The sequence below is a fragment of the Gekko japonicus genome, unplaced genomic scaffold (assembly GCF_001447785.1).
Source record: "Gekko japonicus isolate JY-2015 unplaced genomic scaffold, Gekko_japonicus_V1.1 scaffold869, whole genome shotgun sequence".
Taxonomy (NCBI): domain Eukaryota; kingdom Metazoa; phylum Chordata; class Lepidosauria; order Squamata; family Gekkonidae; genus Gekko; species Gekko japonicus.
In genome coordinates, this window is record NW_015173700.1 from 459,692 (window position 1) to 474,552 (window position 14,861).

Below are 14,861 nucleotides of genomic sequence, written 5' to 3' on the forward strand. Positions count from 1 at the left end.
TCCTGCTGAGCCTGCTGGGTTAGGGTCAGGTCATCAGACGTGCATGTTTCCATGCATGTGCCCTGCTCCAGGTGTCAAGAGGCTTCTTGGTCAGGAGGGTGGGGAGATCTCAATCCAGCACGCGTTTCCAGCTCCGTACTTCTTATCTTCGGAGTGTTGCAACCGGCCCAGAGAAAAATAAAATGTGACTACCGTGCAGTTGCATGGATTAAGCTGAGTTTCACAGTTGCACGGTGAGGAGCCGCGTGGCATGTGGCCGAGCACTTTCCCTGCACTCTGTGGCATTCCAGGCCCCGGGCTGTGGGACCGTGGAGAAAAGCAGGCCTGGCTTGAAGCATAGCATCGTGATTTTTGCGCCAGGGTTCAAAATGTGCAGCCAGAGATTCAGAAACCAGAATAGGAGTGGATCCTGAATCTATCAGGAATGGCTTCTGATGGAGAGATGGGCTGGACCGACTGTGTTTTTCCTACATTTAGGTGAAACAGTGTGCATGTATTTTGCTTTTGTGGGCCAGCAGAGTCGCAGTAAAGGTGGTGCTGGGTGCACCCTTTTTGAGCATTCATAGCCAGTTCTTGGGGATACTGCAGAAGCCAAAGGACACATTTGCCCAAAGAAGAGTGCCATTGGGGCCAGCATAGCATGCATACGCATGCATGCATGCACACACACACCCTGACTGGCAATGTTTAAATGCAAAATAAATAAATAAATGCAAAAAATGTGGAGACAGTTGCTGAATAAATTAAGAGCGGTGTGCATAACGTGTGCATTGTGTAGAGTTTAGATTTTCTGGGCGCAGAATGTGATGTGGAGTACTTCAGCACAGAATTTTAATTCTTTCTTGGTGTGAACGTGCATTGCTGCGGTGCATTGCATGCTCCCTTGGTTCTCTGAGGCACCCTTTTGTCTCTGCTCTCTCCCTCAGCCCCCCAGACATTGTGTGTCACTCTTGTGTCAGAAATGGTTTGGTAACTGTTCCTCCCCTGTGCAGCCTTCTGAATTCTTACAGAGTTCCAGACCTTGTAAGATCTGAGAGACGAGTGAGAAGCTACTAGCTGTTCATTTCTTTTGTTGGCGTAAAGTCAGAGGGTAGGATCAGGGTTATTGCTGCTTCTCCGAGTCGTCAGAGCCCAGAACAGACTGCACACCCTTGGCGAGGAGAAGATTCCCGGGGCTTGGCACCAGACAGACCAGCCGTGCCCGTTCATCACGCCTGGTGACTCAGGGGCGGCTCACAGGACCAGTTCAGTCCACGGCAAGGCCACGTCCCTGCTGGCTTCCAGCCACATCAGGGTTTTTTCTTCTGTTTTCTTGGCATGCGGCTCTTGGCCTGAGTGTAACCTTCTCGCATTTTATGAAGAGGACTGCCGATATTGTAGTGCCCCTGTATAGGTCTATGGTGCAGCTTCATTTGGAATGCTGTGTAGAGTTCTGGTCTCTGTATATCGCCAGAGGACATTGCGGAGCTGGAAAAAGTACAGAGGAAGGCAACCCAGATGATTAAGGGGTTGGAACCAATGTTCCCTCTAAGCTGTGGAGTCTTGTGAGCAAAAATTCTACTCTGCGAGCTACTGGCATTAAAGTCGTGAGCGAGTGATTTGGCTACTGCATAAATGAGTTTGCTCTGGAGCCATCCTTCCTGAGCTAAGACAAAAATGTGTGAGCCGGTGGCTACAAAACTGTGAGCTAGCTCACACTAACTCAGCTTAGAGGGAACACTGGTTGGAACTCCTTCTCTAAGAGGAAAGGCGGAAGAGTCTGGGACGTTTCAGTTTAGAAATGAGACGACTTGGGGGGGGGGATGATAGAGGTTTGTAAGATTTTGCATGGGGTGGAGAGATTGGACACAGAGAAATTTTTCTCCCTCTCCCCAACTACTTGAACTCGAGGGCATCCAATGAAACTGATGGGCAGCAGGTTCAGGATAGACAAAAAGAAATGCTTCTTTACACAGAGAGTGATTAAAATGTGGAATTCCCTGTGAGAGCATGTAGTGATGGCCACAGGAATAAACAGCTTTCAAAGGGGATTAGATAGATTCATGGAGGAGAAGTCTGTCAATGGCTACTAACTGTGGTGAGGGGAACCTCCATGATCAGAGGCACTAATCCTCTGAATCCCAGAGCCCCAGGAGGCAACGTCAGGGGAAGGCCTTGGCCTCTGTGCACTGTTGTTGGCCCTGCAGAGGAACTAGTTGTCCACTGTGTGAGACAGGATGCTCAAATCCAGCAAGGCTCTTCTAATGTTCTTCACAAGAGAATGCCTCGACCTTTCTGCCCTGTGGTTGGCCCTCCAGAGGAACTGGTTGGCCACTGCGTGGGACAGGATGCCAGATTAAATGGACCACTGGTCTGATCCAGCAGGGCTCTTGTGATGTTCTTATGACACCTGCTGCTGGGATCGAGTAGAGGCCCATTTAACTTTCCAGGTTTTCCTTCTTATAGGAGACATTTTTGGTGCTGGCTGTCGCTTTAATGCAAATGTTTTTTAAGAACTATTGTTTCTGGGTGTCGTTCCTACATAATTGCAATGAGATTTTCGTGGTATTTCTTGTCCTTCAAGTCAAGCCGGGAGGGAAATCGCGTAAATGGAAGGAGCCATCAAGTCACAGCCAATTTTTGACAATCCTGTAGGGTTTTCAAGGTAAGCGGCATTCCCAGGTGCAGCAACCCTGGCCTTCCTTGGTGGTCTCCCATCCAAGCACTAACCAGGGCTGACTCTGCTTATCTTCTGAGATTTGATGAGTTTAGGCGAGCCTGGGCCATCCAAGTCAGAGCAACATAAATTATTGGTATTTACTTTTCTCCCCGAAGCAGTTTTATGTCATTCTCCTCTCCTTTCGGGTATGTTGTAGGGCTATCTTTCGGCTATGCTCTTTCAGAGTGTAGGGGGTTGGACTAGATGATCTGCAAAGTCCCTTCCAACACTAACATTCTATGATTCCTCCCCTTTCATCTGCAAACCAACCCTGTGAGGTAGGTTATGCTGAGCGGGCATGACGGGCTCAGAGTCGTTTGCACCTGGAAGTTTCTGCAGCGGAGAGGGGATTCGAACCTATAGTCTGGCACTATGATCACCAGACCACACTGACATAGTCCCAAACAAAAGTTGAAATTCTACAGCAGGAGGAAAAGAAAGCTTATTTTTGTAACTTGCAAAGCACGTTTATGTGCATGTTTTGGCTCTTTCCCCCCCCTGGAAGGGAGTTGTGAGCAATGCTCCCTCTAAGCTGTGGAGTCTTGTGAGGAAAAGTTCTACTTTGTGAGCTCCTGGCATTAAAGTTGTGAGCGAGTGATTTGGCTACTGCATAAATCAGTTTGCTCTGGAGCCATCCTTCCTGAGCGAAGACAAAAATGTGTGAGCCAGAGGCTAAAAAACTGTGAGCTAGCTCACACTCACTCAGCTTAGAGGGAACACTGGTCGTGAGAGGAGCGGGGGTGGGCATTGTTGCCCCACATGCTGGAAATCTGTACTGGTTTGGAGGGATGGTTCATTGGGTGTTTCTCACGCTCTTATCAAGCTTGACATTTGCAGGTTGGAATCGCCACTGGAGCACTCTGTGGCCAATAGTGCATGTCGTATGCAAAACCTTTCTTTCCTCTCTTGTGGAACCACAGAATCATCTCTTCAGACAGTGGGACGGCCCCTGGGGAACGCCCGAGGCCAAAGTTCTCCTCTGGTTAAGAGTGGATCATTCCTGTCTGGAATGATGCATTTGGTAGCAATGGTCATCTGTCGGGCAGGCCTTTGCCCGTTGGAGCCAGGCTCAGGGACTTAGTGACCTGAACGATCATATCCCCCCCCCCCCCCCCGCAAAGGCAAATGTCTCCTGCCGCATTCTGAATTGGCTTGTACTCTTCGGCCAAAAAAAGAGGCAATGCTTTTCCCCTTTGCTTGGCTGTGCTTTGCAACTTTGGAGAGGTAGTGGCCTCTAGTGGTCAAAAGAGGAACAGCTCACGACAGCTTCAGAGATTGTGTTCAGAGCTGCAGAGCGGGTACATGCTTGAGTGCAAAAGCCAGCTCCTGAGTTTGGGCCGCATCAAGTATGGGGTGCCTTTTGTTGCCCAGTGATGCAGTGGCTCAAGTGGTTAAGACGCTGAACGGCAGACCGGAAAGTTGGTAGTTCAGCAGTTCGAGACCCGAGGGCCCCGTGACGGAGTGAGGTCCTGTCTCTGGCCCCAGCTCCTGCCAACCTAGCAGTTCGAAAGCAAGAAATTGCAAGTAGATAAATAGGTACCACTTCAGTGGGAAGATAACAGCGTTCCATGCGCCTCGGCGTCTAGTCATGCCGGCCACATGACCACGGAGAAGTCTTCAGACAGCGTTGGCTCTTCAGCTTGGAAACGGAGATGAGCACCGCAACCCTAGAGTTGGATTCGTTTGGCTTTCGAGCAAGGGAAACCTTTACCTTTACTTAATCCGAATCAGGGGTAGCGCTTTTATCACAGATGTTATGTGGGATAATGCGTCAGTTCCTGTGAAGGTGATTCTTTGCCAGGTGATAATAGAATAGCAATTGTTTTGGACGTAGCACATAGGAATTTTCTGATGGCCCAGAAGAGGCAGGGGTCTTTTGGGGCCGGAGTGCTCCAGGAGCCCAGGTGCCCAGCTCCCCCTGCTGCCTCCCTAGGCCAGCGCTGGAGTGTTGCGGCCCTGGGAGGCCAGAAGAGCCCCCCCACCGCCGCCGCCTCCCGGGGTAACTGAGGGATCTGTGGGGGGTGGCGGAGGCTTGATTGGGGTGGGTGGGAGAGCCTCCCCCCATCTCTTTGCCCTCTTTCTTTCCCTCCTTTCCTTCCCCTTTCCTTTTCTTTCCCTCCTTTTCTTTTTCTCATTCTTTCTTTCATTCCCTCCTTTCATTCTCTCCTTTCCCCCTTTCCCTCCTTCCCTTCTCGCTCTTTCTTTCCCTCCTCCTTTCCTTCTCTTTTCCTCTTTCCTTCCTTCTTTCCTTCTCTTTCACTCTTTCATTCCTTCATTTCTTCTCTCTTTCCTCCTCCTGCGGCCCAACTCTAGTGAGAAGAGGTTTAAACTTTAAACCCCTTCTGTCTTCGCTCCCCCCCCACACCCTGGAAAGGGAAGGGGAGGCTTTTGAATATGCCTCCCCCCTTTTGCTTCCCCTTCTGACATCACTTCCGGTGATGGCAGGGGGGCGCTGCATATGCTAATGAGCTAATATGCTAATAGCCTAGTCGCTCATTAGCATACCGTATGTTAATGAGCTCATGCAGCTCTTTTTCTAGGAAAAGACCCCTGAGAAGAGGAAATGTAGAATCAGACTTTGGAAAATGGATAGTGGGTCCCAAAAGGTTTTCTAATACGTACTCTTCAATTCTGTGGATTTCTTTAACTTGCACAGGGGGAGATTATATCTTCCCACCAGAGGCCAGTTTTCTGCCAAACAAAATGTTTAAAGGTTTAGAACAAGGTTCGAGTCCAGTGGGGCACCATTAAGACCAACAAAGTTTAGTTCTGGGTATAAGCTTTCACGTGCACGCACACTGTTTCACATGGAGACAGTTCTTGGTTTGATTCCTGGCATCTCTAGCTAAGGGTGTGCATGTGCACGAAAGCCTTATATTCAGAATTTGAAGTGTTCCTGCACACAAAAGCTTATGCCCAGAATTAAACTTTGTTGGTCTTAAAGGTGCCACTGGACTCAAACTTTATTCTGTTGCTTCAGACCAACATGGCTACCCACCTGAATCTGTTTAAAGGTTTGTTAGCTTTCAAGAGGGAGAAAGAATTGTTATAAAATGGCATTTAGTGTAATAGAAAATGATTATATGGGGATTATATATAACTAGGAAAAAGATTTGTTGTGGAAAATAAATACAACATACTCTAGAAAGAGGCTCTGGGCGGGTGTCCCTGCCTTGGACACTCAGTGTCAATTTGCTGTGGCAACCTCAGCAGGGTATAATGACACTGAGTCCACCATTTTCTCCAGAGGAACTGATCTCTGCTACCTAAAGAACAGTTGTAATTTTGAGTGATCTCCAGCCCTCACCTGGAGATTGGCAACAATGGTTCCCCAGAAGGGAATGGTTGGTTTGGAGGGTGGAGTCTATGGCTTTGTACCTGTCCAAGGTCCCACGCCTCCTGAAACTTCACCCTCTCCAGGTTCCATCCCTCACATCTCCAGGAATTTCCCACCTGGAGTTGGCAACCCTATCTCCTTCCCAGCCAATCATCAACCTATCTTTATTTTCCCCTCACTCTTCAACTTTCCACCCCCCCACACACCTGCAGCCCCTCCCGTGCTGTCATACGGGGGCCACCTCAGCATATAAGGATACAGAGCCCACCATTTTCTCCAGGGGAACTGATCTCTGCCATGTGGAAAGCAGTTGTAATTCTGAGTGATCTCCAGCCCTCACCTGGAAATTGGAAACATTTTATCTCAGAACAGCAAACTGTTTAGAATGTTAGAGGCAAAAGCCAATCAAGTCGCATATGCAAACGACCTCTGTGTTCCGAGGCAAAGGCCAATGAGGCTGCATATGCAAATAACCTCTGTGTTCTGACTGGCTATGGGGGGGAGAGGAACAGTAAACTGTTTATAATGTTGGATGTGAGACTCAAGCAATGCAGCCAGTGGATAGGGAATGATTCTGAGTGACACGCCAGGGCGCCAACCAATTCCGGAGCGTGTGGAATGTTCTAGAGAAGTGCCACCACCATTCGGCTTTTATATATAAAAGGGAGATGTTTTCAAGACAGGAGACGTTCAGAGGTGGTTTGCCATTGCCTGCCTCTGTGCTGCAACCCTGGACTTCCTTGGCAGTCTCGAAATACTGACTAGTGCCGAGCCTACTTAGCTTCCGAGATCTGATGAGAAATTTTAAATATTGAACCTTCTTTTAAGGGCTAGGAATTTACATGGGGGGGTACTGAGATTGGTAAATTCTATGTGTCCTGGAATTCTTTTGTCCTGGAATACATATGCAGCTCTGGGACATGGGAGAAGTATATGATTTGAGCGGAAACAGTTTCATGGAGTCCCGATAGGACATGCAGTAGATTTGGATATGGAAACTTGCAAATGCAATTCATTTGCGTGGTATCATTGTACTACTTGGAGCATATTGATTGTGTAGAAAATCAGCTGTGTTTAAGCTAGAAATGGATCCTCGAAAGAGTCGTGGGCTGTGAATGCAGTGGGCTGTCTTACTTTAAAACCTGCGTTCCTGACATTCTGAATGTCCGGTGCAGATAGTTGGACTGGATTATACACAAGATCCCCCCACCCCCAGTCTTTCAATTGCGAAATCCTTTATATGCATCTTCTGGTAGTCCCCGGCCCGGGGGATGTCCGTCTAGCTTCGACCAGGGCCAGGGCTTTTTCTGTCTTGCCCCTGGCCTGGTGGCACATGCTCCCACTGGAGACCAGGCCTTGCGGGACTTCTTATCGTTCTGCAGGACCTCTAAGATGGAGCTGTTCCGCCAGGCCTTTCGTTGAGGCAGAGGGTGTCCAATGAAGTGGGCCTCCCTTACTGAAGTCTGCCATCATTATTCGGCCCAGATTAAGAAGATCTCTGGACTTTAGCACTCCAGCTGAGACTGTGTTTGTGTTTATACACAACGGTCATCTTCTGGGCGTGGAACAGGGGTCACTGGGGTTGTGGAGGGGGAGGTATTTGTGTATTTCCTGCATTGTGCAGGGGGGTTGGACTAGATGACCCTGGAGGTCCCTTCCAGCTCTAGGATTCTACGTTTTAAACTGTATTACTTAGTTGTTTTAAAATATTGTTATATTTATTAGTGTATGTTTTTATCTATTTATGACGTGATCTGCTCTGAGTCCACTTGTGGAAGGGCGGAATCCAAATCCAAATAAATAAATAAATAAAAATGTTCCCTGGTTAGTTGTGAGCTCAGCACTCTTTTAATCCACAGTACACGCATACGAACATCTAATCTGTTTTTCCCCCTTTTGTCTTGTAGATCCCAAGAGACCTGTGAAAAAATGTAAGTTAGTTATGTGGATATTTGTTTGTGGGAATGGGGAATTAGACATAGTCTTTGCCCGACAAAGCTTAGGCATACTGGGCTTCTGTGAAAACACTTTCTTTCTCATCCTGGGGTTTTGGAAGCTGCTGCAAGGCTGTTCCGAAAGGTTCCTTGAATGGAATACAACAGAGTTCCCCAAAGTGGTGCCCCCAACACCATTCCTGGTGCCCACCATGTGTTGTAAAAAGTGGGTGGGGCTGGGTGGGGCTTTTGCCCAGCACGGCTTCTGACTGGCTGTGCAGGTTTCTTAAAACATTGCTTTGGCAGCAGCTGTTACCACAGCACAAGGGTCTTGACTGTGTGACTGAGGGTAAGTTATAGCAGCCATTCAGTGCCCGGCTCTGTGTCTTGTGGCAGCTGTTTGGGGGCTGTGCCCACCACAGTGTTCCAAAATGTGCCTGCAGGCTCAAAAAAGGTTGGGGACCCCTGGGATAGAAGAATCCTTTGGGGACAACCTTTACCTGAACACTGTCCAGCTGTGCGTGCACTCTGTACCTTCCGGTCCAGGTATTGTTGGCAGCTCCTCAGTACCACAGTCTCTCCAGCTTTTGGAGATTCCTCCTTAGGGCCAAGCACATGGAGCTGGTGTGCCGCTAAGGGGTAAAGGGAGCCAAGGAATCGGGAGGGGGCTGGCGACTTCCGGCCACCAGCTAGATTGGCCTGGCCGATCCCCTCACACGGATCCAGAGCTAAATCGGCCCTCGGAGTTGATGCTCAGCAGCGTTCTGAGCATCGTTTGGTGGAACAGCAAAAGCAGTGTTGTGGGGTTTTTTGGCTATGCGTGTGCATTTGTGTCCTTACTTCCAGGGAAAAAGCCGAGGCCTCCGAACTTGACGATCCCGCCGGCCAACAAACAGCCTTCAGTTCCCCCAACGTAAGTTCGGGGGGGGGGGATATATGTGTGGCGAAAACAGGGAATAAAGAGGCTGTGTCATATTGGAGCACTGAGAGGAAATGTAGAAAGGCCTGTTAGGATAAGGGGGGCTCTCTGGGCAAAATTCTGCCCCCAAACCCTGAGGCAAGAAGCAATGCTCCCTCTAAGCTGTGAAGGTTTGTGGGCAAAAATCCTACTTTGTGAGCTACTGGTATGAAAGTTGTGAGCGAGTGATTTGGCTCCTGCAGAAATTGGTGTGCTCTGGAGCCATCCTTCCTGAGCTAAGACAAAAATGCGTGAGCCGGAGGCTTAAAAACTGTGAGCTAACTCACACTAACTCAGCTTAGAGGGAACACTGGCTAGAAGGTAACTGGAGGGGTGGGGTCCAATGTTCCCTCTAAGCTGTGAAGGTTTGTGGTCTTAAAGGTGCCCCTGGACTCAAACTTTGTTCCGTTGCTTCAGATCAACACAGTGACCCACCTGAATCTTCCAGCAGAGAAAGAAAGCTTAGGTTGGACAGGAGGGCCAGCTCTATGCTCTTCTCCAAAGGAGAAACCTGATTCCTTCTGATATCCTGCATCAGTCATGTGTTCCAAACGGCAATCAGCGCTGGGGGAGGGGTTGCCTCTCTGCTACTGGGTGGGCCATACCAAAGCAAAGTCTGTCTCCGATGGGCAATGTAAGGCAGGTGTTTGTGGTTTGAGCGTCAAGCTAGGATCGGGGAAGCCTGAATTCGAATTCCCACTCTGCCATGGAAGCCGGCTGGGGGGACACGGGGCCAGTCACCTGTTCTCAGACTCATCCACCTCACAGGTTGTTGTGCAGATAAAATGGTGGAGGGGAGAATGTTTGTAAGCCGCTTTGGGGAGAAAGGTGGGGGGGGGGTATAAATGAAGGAAATAAAATAAAAATAAATAATGATGTGTTTCACTTTGCAGGCCTCCGAGGAACTTGGATTCCAGGACTTTTATTACCATTGGTGAAAGGGTATGTAGTTTTCCCCCCTTCTCTTCTTTTGGTACTATTGCTCCGTAGAGGCTTTAAAGAAAATAATTGTCCTGTGCTGCTTAGGTGTATTACTTGGTTTCTTCTTCCCCCATCTTCTCAGAACAAGTCTGTGATTGGGGGGAGGGGCATAGCCTGGCCGAAGATCACCCAGTGTGGGTGAGTGGGGATTCGAACCCGAGGCTGCCTGGCCCTAGTCTTACAGCGTGGGGCCCGTGAGAGGCTGCAGCACCCGCCGACGTGTCTCCTGGTGTCCAGTCCTTCCTCCCTCCAAGCAGAGAGCCAGTCCTGGCTGGTCTTGACCTCCTGGGTGCATCCATTTGGAACGGCTGCCTGTCAATAGGGTGCTTGGATGAGAACCGCCAAACATTTTGTGATCAGCCTTATTTCTTTTTAGAGAGAGCCAGTTTGGTGTAGTGTTGAAGTGCGCGGACTCTAATCTGGGAGAACCGGGCTTGATTCCCCACTCCTCCACTGGCACCTGGCTGGATGACCTTGGGCAAGCCGAGCCGTTCTTGAAAAAGAGCAGTCTCTGTCACAGGGTGTCTGTTGTGGGGAGGGGAAGGGAAAGGAGTTTGTAAGCCGCTCTGAGACACCTTTGGGTAGTGAAGGGCGGGGTATAAATCCAATCTCCTCTTCTTCTTTTTATTTTGGGGGCGGTGGCCTCCCCTGTCCTCCTTCAAAAATCCAAAAAGTGCCCCCAGGATGAAAAAAGATGAGGGAACCTTGCCATGCTAGGCCTTTATCAGCGGATAGCAGGAGATAGAAGGGGAAGTCGTGGAAGTAGTGACAGACTTCACGTTCCTGGGATCCCAGATCACCGCAGACTGTGACAGCAGCCAAAAAATTAAAAGACGCCTGCTCCTTGGGAGGAAAGTGATGGTGAACCTCAACAGCATGATAAAAAGTAGAGACATCACCCTGCCAACAAAAGTCCGCATGGTCAAAGCAATGGTATTCCCAGTAGTCATGTATGGCTGCGAGAGTTGGACTATACGGAAGGCCGAGCGCCGAAGAATAGATTCTTTTGAACTATGGTGCTGGAGAAGACTCTTGAGAGTCCCTTGGACTGCAAGAAGAACAAATCAGTCAATCCTAAAAGAAATCAACCCTGACTGTTCCCTGGAAGGCCAGATAATGAAACTGAAGCTCAAATACTTTGGCCACCAAATGAGAAGGGAGCACTCACTGGAGAAGACCCTGATGCTGGGAAAGATTGAAGGTCAAAGAAGACGGGGATGGCAAAGGATGAGATGGTTAGACAGTGTCATCGATGCAACGAACATGAAGTTGAGCAAACTTCAGAGGACGGCGGAAGACAGGAGAGCCTGATGTGATCTTGTCCATGGGTTCGCAAAGAGTCGGACTCGACTGTGTGACTGAACAACAACAAGCAGGAGTCAGCAAGAGAGTCCAGGGTTCCCGCCTTTCCTTGTGAGGTGTTTCTGGTGTGAAAGGAGGCCAGAGGCCTCTTTTTGCTCCATCCTAAAAAAAACACAATACCCTGTACCCTGAGACGAAGAGCTCACTTCCTTTGTCCTAACGCTCTTCAGCCAGTCAGTGGTACTTTGTGCCCCTCTGCGCGCGCCCCCAACAAACGTCCTCTCTCTCCCACCCTTGGCTTCCCTTCATTGTGCGTTCCTGATGTGTGGGACAGCCGTGTCACTTTCGGTCACGCTGTGGATGGCTTTTTTATTCCTCTTCAGTTCCTCCTTTCTCTTAAAAAAAAAAAAATAATCCTACCAAAATTTCCACTGGGCATGTGGTGACCCGGCAGCAGGGGGAGGGAATCCCCTCCTCTGCAGACTCATAGCACAGCACTGCCTAGAAAGGGTGTCCACTGCTCTCTTCTCTGGTTACTGGCCGCCCGGGAGAGACCTGCTGTCGTGCTAAGAATAGATCCTTCAAGATGGCCGGCCCTGGCCACCCTCCCCAGCCCCCACAGATGGAGTTGGAAGGATGGAAAGGGGTGATATTTATTCACCTACAAGCCCCCCCCGGACCCCAGGAACAGGCTGGCTATTTATTTATTTAGAAGAAGAAGAATAAGAGATTGGATTTATACCCCGGTCTTCACTACCCAAAGGTGTCTCAGAGTGGCTTACAAACTCCTTTCCCTTCACCTCCCCACAACAGGCACCCTGTGAGGTAGGTGGGGCTGAGAGAGCTCTTGACAGTAACTGCTCTTTTTCAAGAACAGCTCTTATCAGAACTACGGCTTGCCCAAGGTCATCCAGCCAGGTACAAGTGGAGGAGTGGGGAATCAAACCCGGTTCTCCCAGATTAGAGTCCGCGCACTTAATCACTACACCAAACTGGCTCTCTGGACTTATATCCCACTCCCCCCCACTGACGCGGGGCTCAGGGCGGGTAGCGTCCTATCAAAATCAATAAATACAATCGGGATATTAAATTAAACATTCTAAAAACTGAACAGTTAACACATTGAAACAGTGCAGTGCTAAGCAAATCAGATGACTCAAAACCATCAGACCTCTCTGGATGATTACAATCACACCATACCAGATTTAGATGGAATTTTCCATCGACCTCACTGTAAGCTTGGTGGAATGAGTCCGTTTTGCAGGCCCTGCGGAACTGTTTCGTTTTCCTTCTTGTTGGGTCTTATGAGCCCAAACAAGAAGTTGAGAAGTTTCTGGTTTGGCCAGGGCCCCGGTCTTGCGCTTGTTGTGGGTGCCGCCTCTCCACCGCCTCTGGCTTTCCACTTCTGTGAGATGGCCGTGATTAATGTTGAGCTGCCTGGGCGACTTTTCTTTATTCTGAAATTCTTCAATTTAATATTGGGGGGGGGGGAGGTGGCAGCAATTTGGTTTATTTGGCTACCAAGACTACCCTGGAGGCCTCTTTAAAGCAGCTCAAGGGATCCACACGATGCACCCCAATTGTGAATAACGTCAAACCTGAGGGTTTTTGTTAAATAAATGGGATTCTGCACCAAGAAAAGCAAAATTCTGTCCCCAGTCTGTATTATGCAAATGAACAGATTTGTTTATTTATTAGAGCAATTTGAGGTCAGGAAGGGGAAATGCCCAGAGTGCAAAACAACCACATTTAAATACAGTTGAAACAAGCAAACGTTATGGACAGGTCCTGATTCACGGGGCCAGCTAATGCAGGCTGCCAGCCAGAGGCTAAGAACTGGTCCAAGGGCTTGTGCCTCGCTTCGCGCTCAGGTTTAAGTACCTGCAAGCAGATGGGGGTTGTGCATCTCTCTATACCCAGGTTTAAGTAGAATAGGAGGAGACTGGATTTATACCCCCACCCTTCACTACCTGAAGGAGTCTCAGACAGGCTTACAATCTCCTTTCCCTTCCCCTCCCCACAACAGATGCCCTGTGAGGTAGGTGGGGCTGAGAGAGCTCTTTTGAGGACTGCTCTTGAGAGAACAGCTCTGAAATAACTTGTGACTGATCCAAGGTCACACCAGCAGCTGCATGCAGAGGAGTGGGGAATCCAACCCGGTTCTCCCAGATTAGAGTCCGTGCTCCTAGCCACGACACCAAACTGGCTCTCCTGCAAGTACCTGCAAGCAGAAGGGAAAACTAAGCTCAGATAGTATTCAGCTGCTCCTGGCCAGCTAGCAGGTTCTTCCCAACTTCCTCCAGTTAAAGCCTACTTGTGGTACTACTCTGCGAATGGGTAAGATCTGTTGGTGCCCCACCCACACACCTTCTCATTGGTGGTTCCCACCTTTGTGGCACAGCCTGCCCGTGAAAGTCAGGAAGGTGCCCACGCGTCTGTCATTCTACAAAATGTGTGAAGCAGAAATTGTATGAGGGAGTATAACTGTAGCAGAACCGAACAGTCCAGGAGGGAAGCTTTTTAACTGAAGAGGACAGTAATCTGCTGCAAAGATTATTGTCGGTATCCCTCCTTTTTTTACTGCATTGTCTTCTACCCGGTAGTGCACATTCTATATTGCTTATAGTATACTTTGCCTTAGTTGAGGCTTCCCATTGCTCTCTTAACTCTGTAATCTTAGTCCCATATCTTTGTTGACTGGCTGTCTTGTGCTATCTGTCTGCGCTGTTTCACATCTGTAATCCATCCCATGTCTCAGCAAAGGCGGATTGTCCACAAAGTAAATTAAAGCACACGGGCTTTATTTCATATAACTTCTTCTTGTCCCTTATTTCATGTAAGTTCTGCAGTTCCTCCTTTCCAGGACTAATCTCACAAGGCCCCACGTCTTCTGTGGCTCCTGAGGTTTTTTGCAGGCGTTGTTTGCATGTGCTGTCTTAAGGACTAGAAACCTGCTTGGCTTTGTCACTTTGGTGTTAACATCGGTGCGTTCTTTCTTTTGGCTTCCAGTGCTTGCACTGAGGCAGTAGTTGAAGCCCTGGTTTGCCTGCTGCTCTAAGAAAAGCAAAAAAGAAAACAGTGTGGGGGTTGCCTGGGCAGGGGCCCTCTTTGAAGCGCTTTGAAGAGTCGACACCGATTTTTGGGAAGGGGAACGATGTAGAAAGCCGGCTTCCTTCCTCTCTTTGTGGTTTCTCTGCAGACTGACCCAAATGCACATTTGTCATTTGGAACTGTGCAACCTCAAGAGACTCTGTGCACGTGACTCTTCCAAGCCGCCGAGGAATCCACGGGGCTTTCTGAAACCTGCTCCCCTCCCCGAGTGCCAAAGCAGCTCACAAAGGCGCAAGCTGTTGATGGCCATCGTGAATAGGCGTATTTTGAATCAGACCCAACTTCGGAATAAATTTGGGGGGCGGGTTTCCTATCCATGGCTCAAACACCTAGGAACGACGTGGCGAATTAGCACCTACATTTCATCATGTGAGGGGGAAGTAAACACTGGGTAGGCTGCTCCTAGCTGTTTCAGCTGTACTAGTTTTCTGCTTGCATGGTGGTGGTGGAATCATAGAATCACAGAGTTGGAAAGGGCCGTGCAGGCCATCTAGTCCAACCCCCCCCCCCCCGACTCCCATGCACAGCACACCATAGAGC

General features: G+C 49.2%; 1 protein-coding gene across 2 annotated transcripts in view; it reads left to right on the top strand.

Annotated features, from left to right (window-relative positions):
- LOC107120519 (dual specificity mitogen-activated protein kinase kinase 3-like) overlaps positions 1–14,861 on the top strand; it is an 81,137-nt gene that overhangs the window by 44,923 nt on the left and 21,353 nt on the right. For both annotated transcript variants that reach the window (XM_015423237.1, XM_015423236.1), the window contains exons 2-4: positions 7,943–7,966; positions 8,816–8,882; positions 9,821–9,869. In XM_015423237.1, coding sequence (XP_015278723.1) covers positions 7,943–7,966; positions 8,816–8,882; positions 9,821–9,869 — 140 coding nt within the window. The remainder of the gene's footprint in view (positions 1–7,942; positions 7,967–8,815; positions 8,883–9,820; positions 9,870–14,861) is intronic.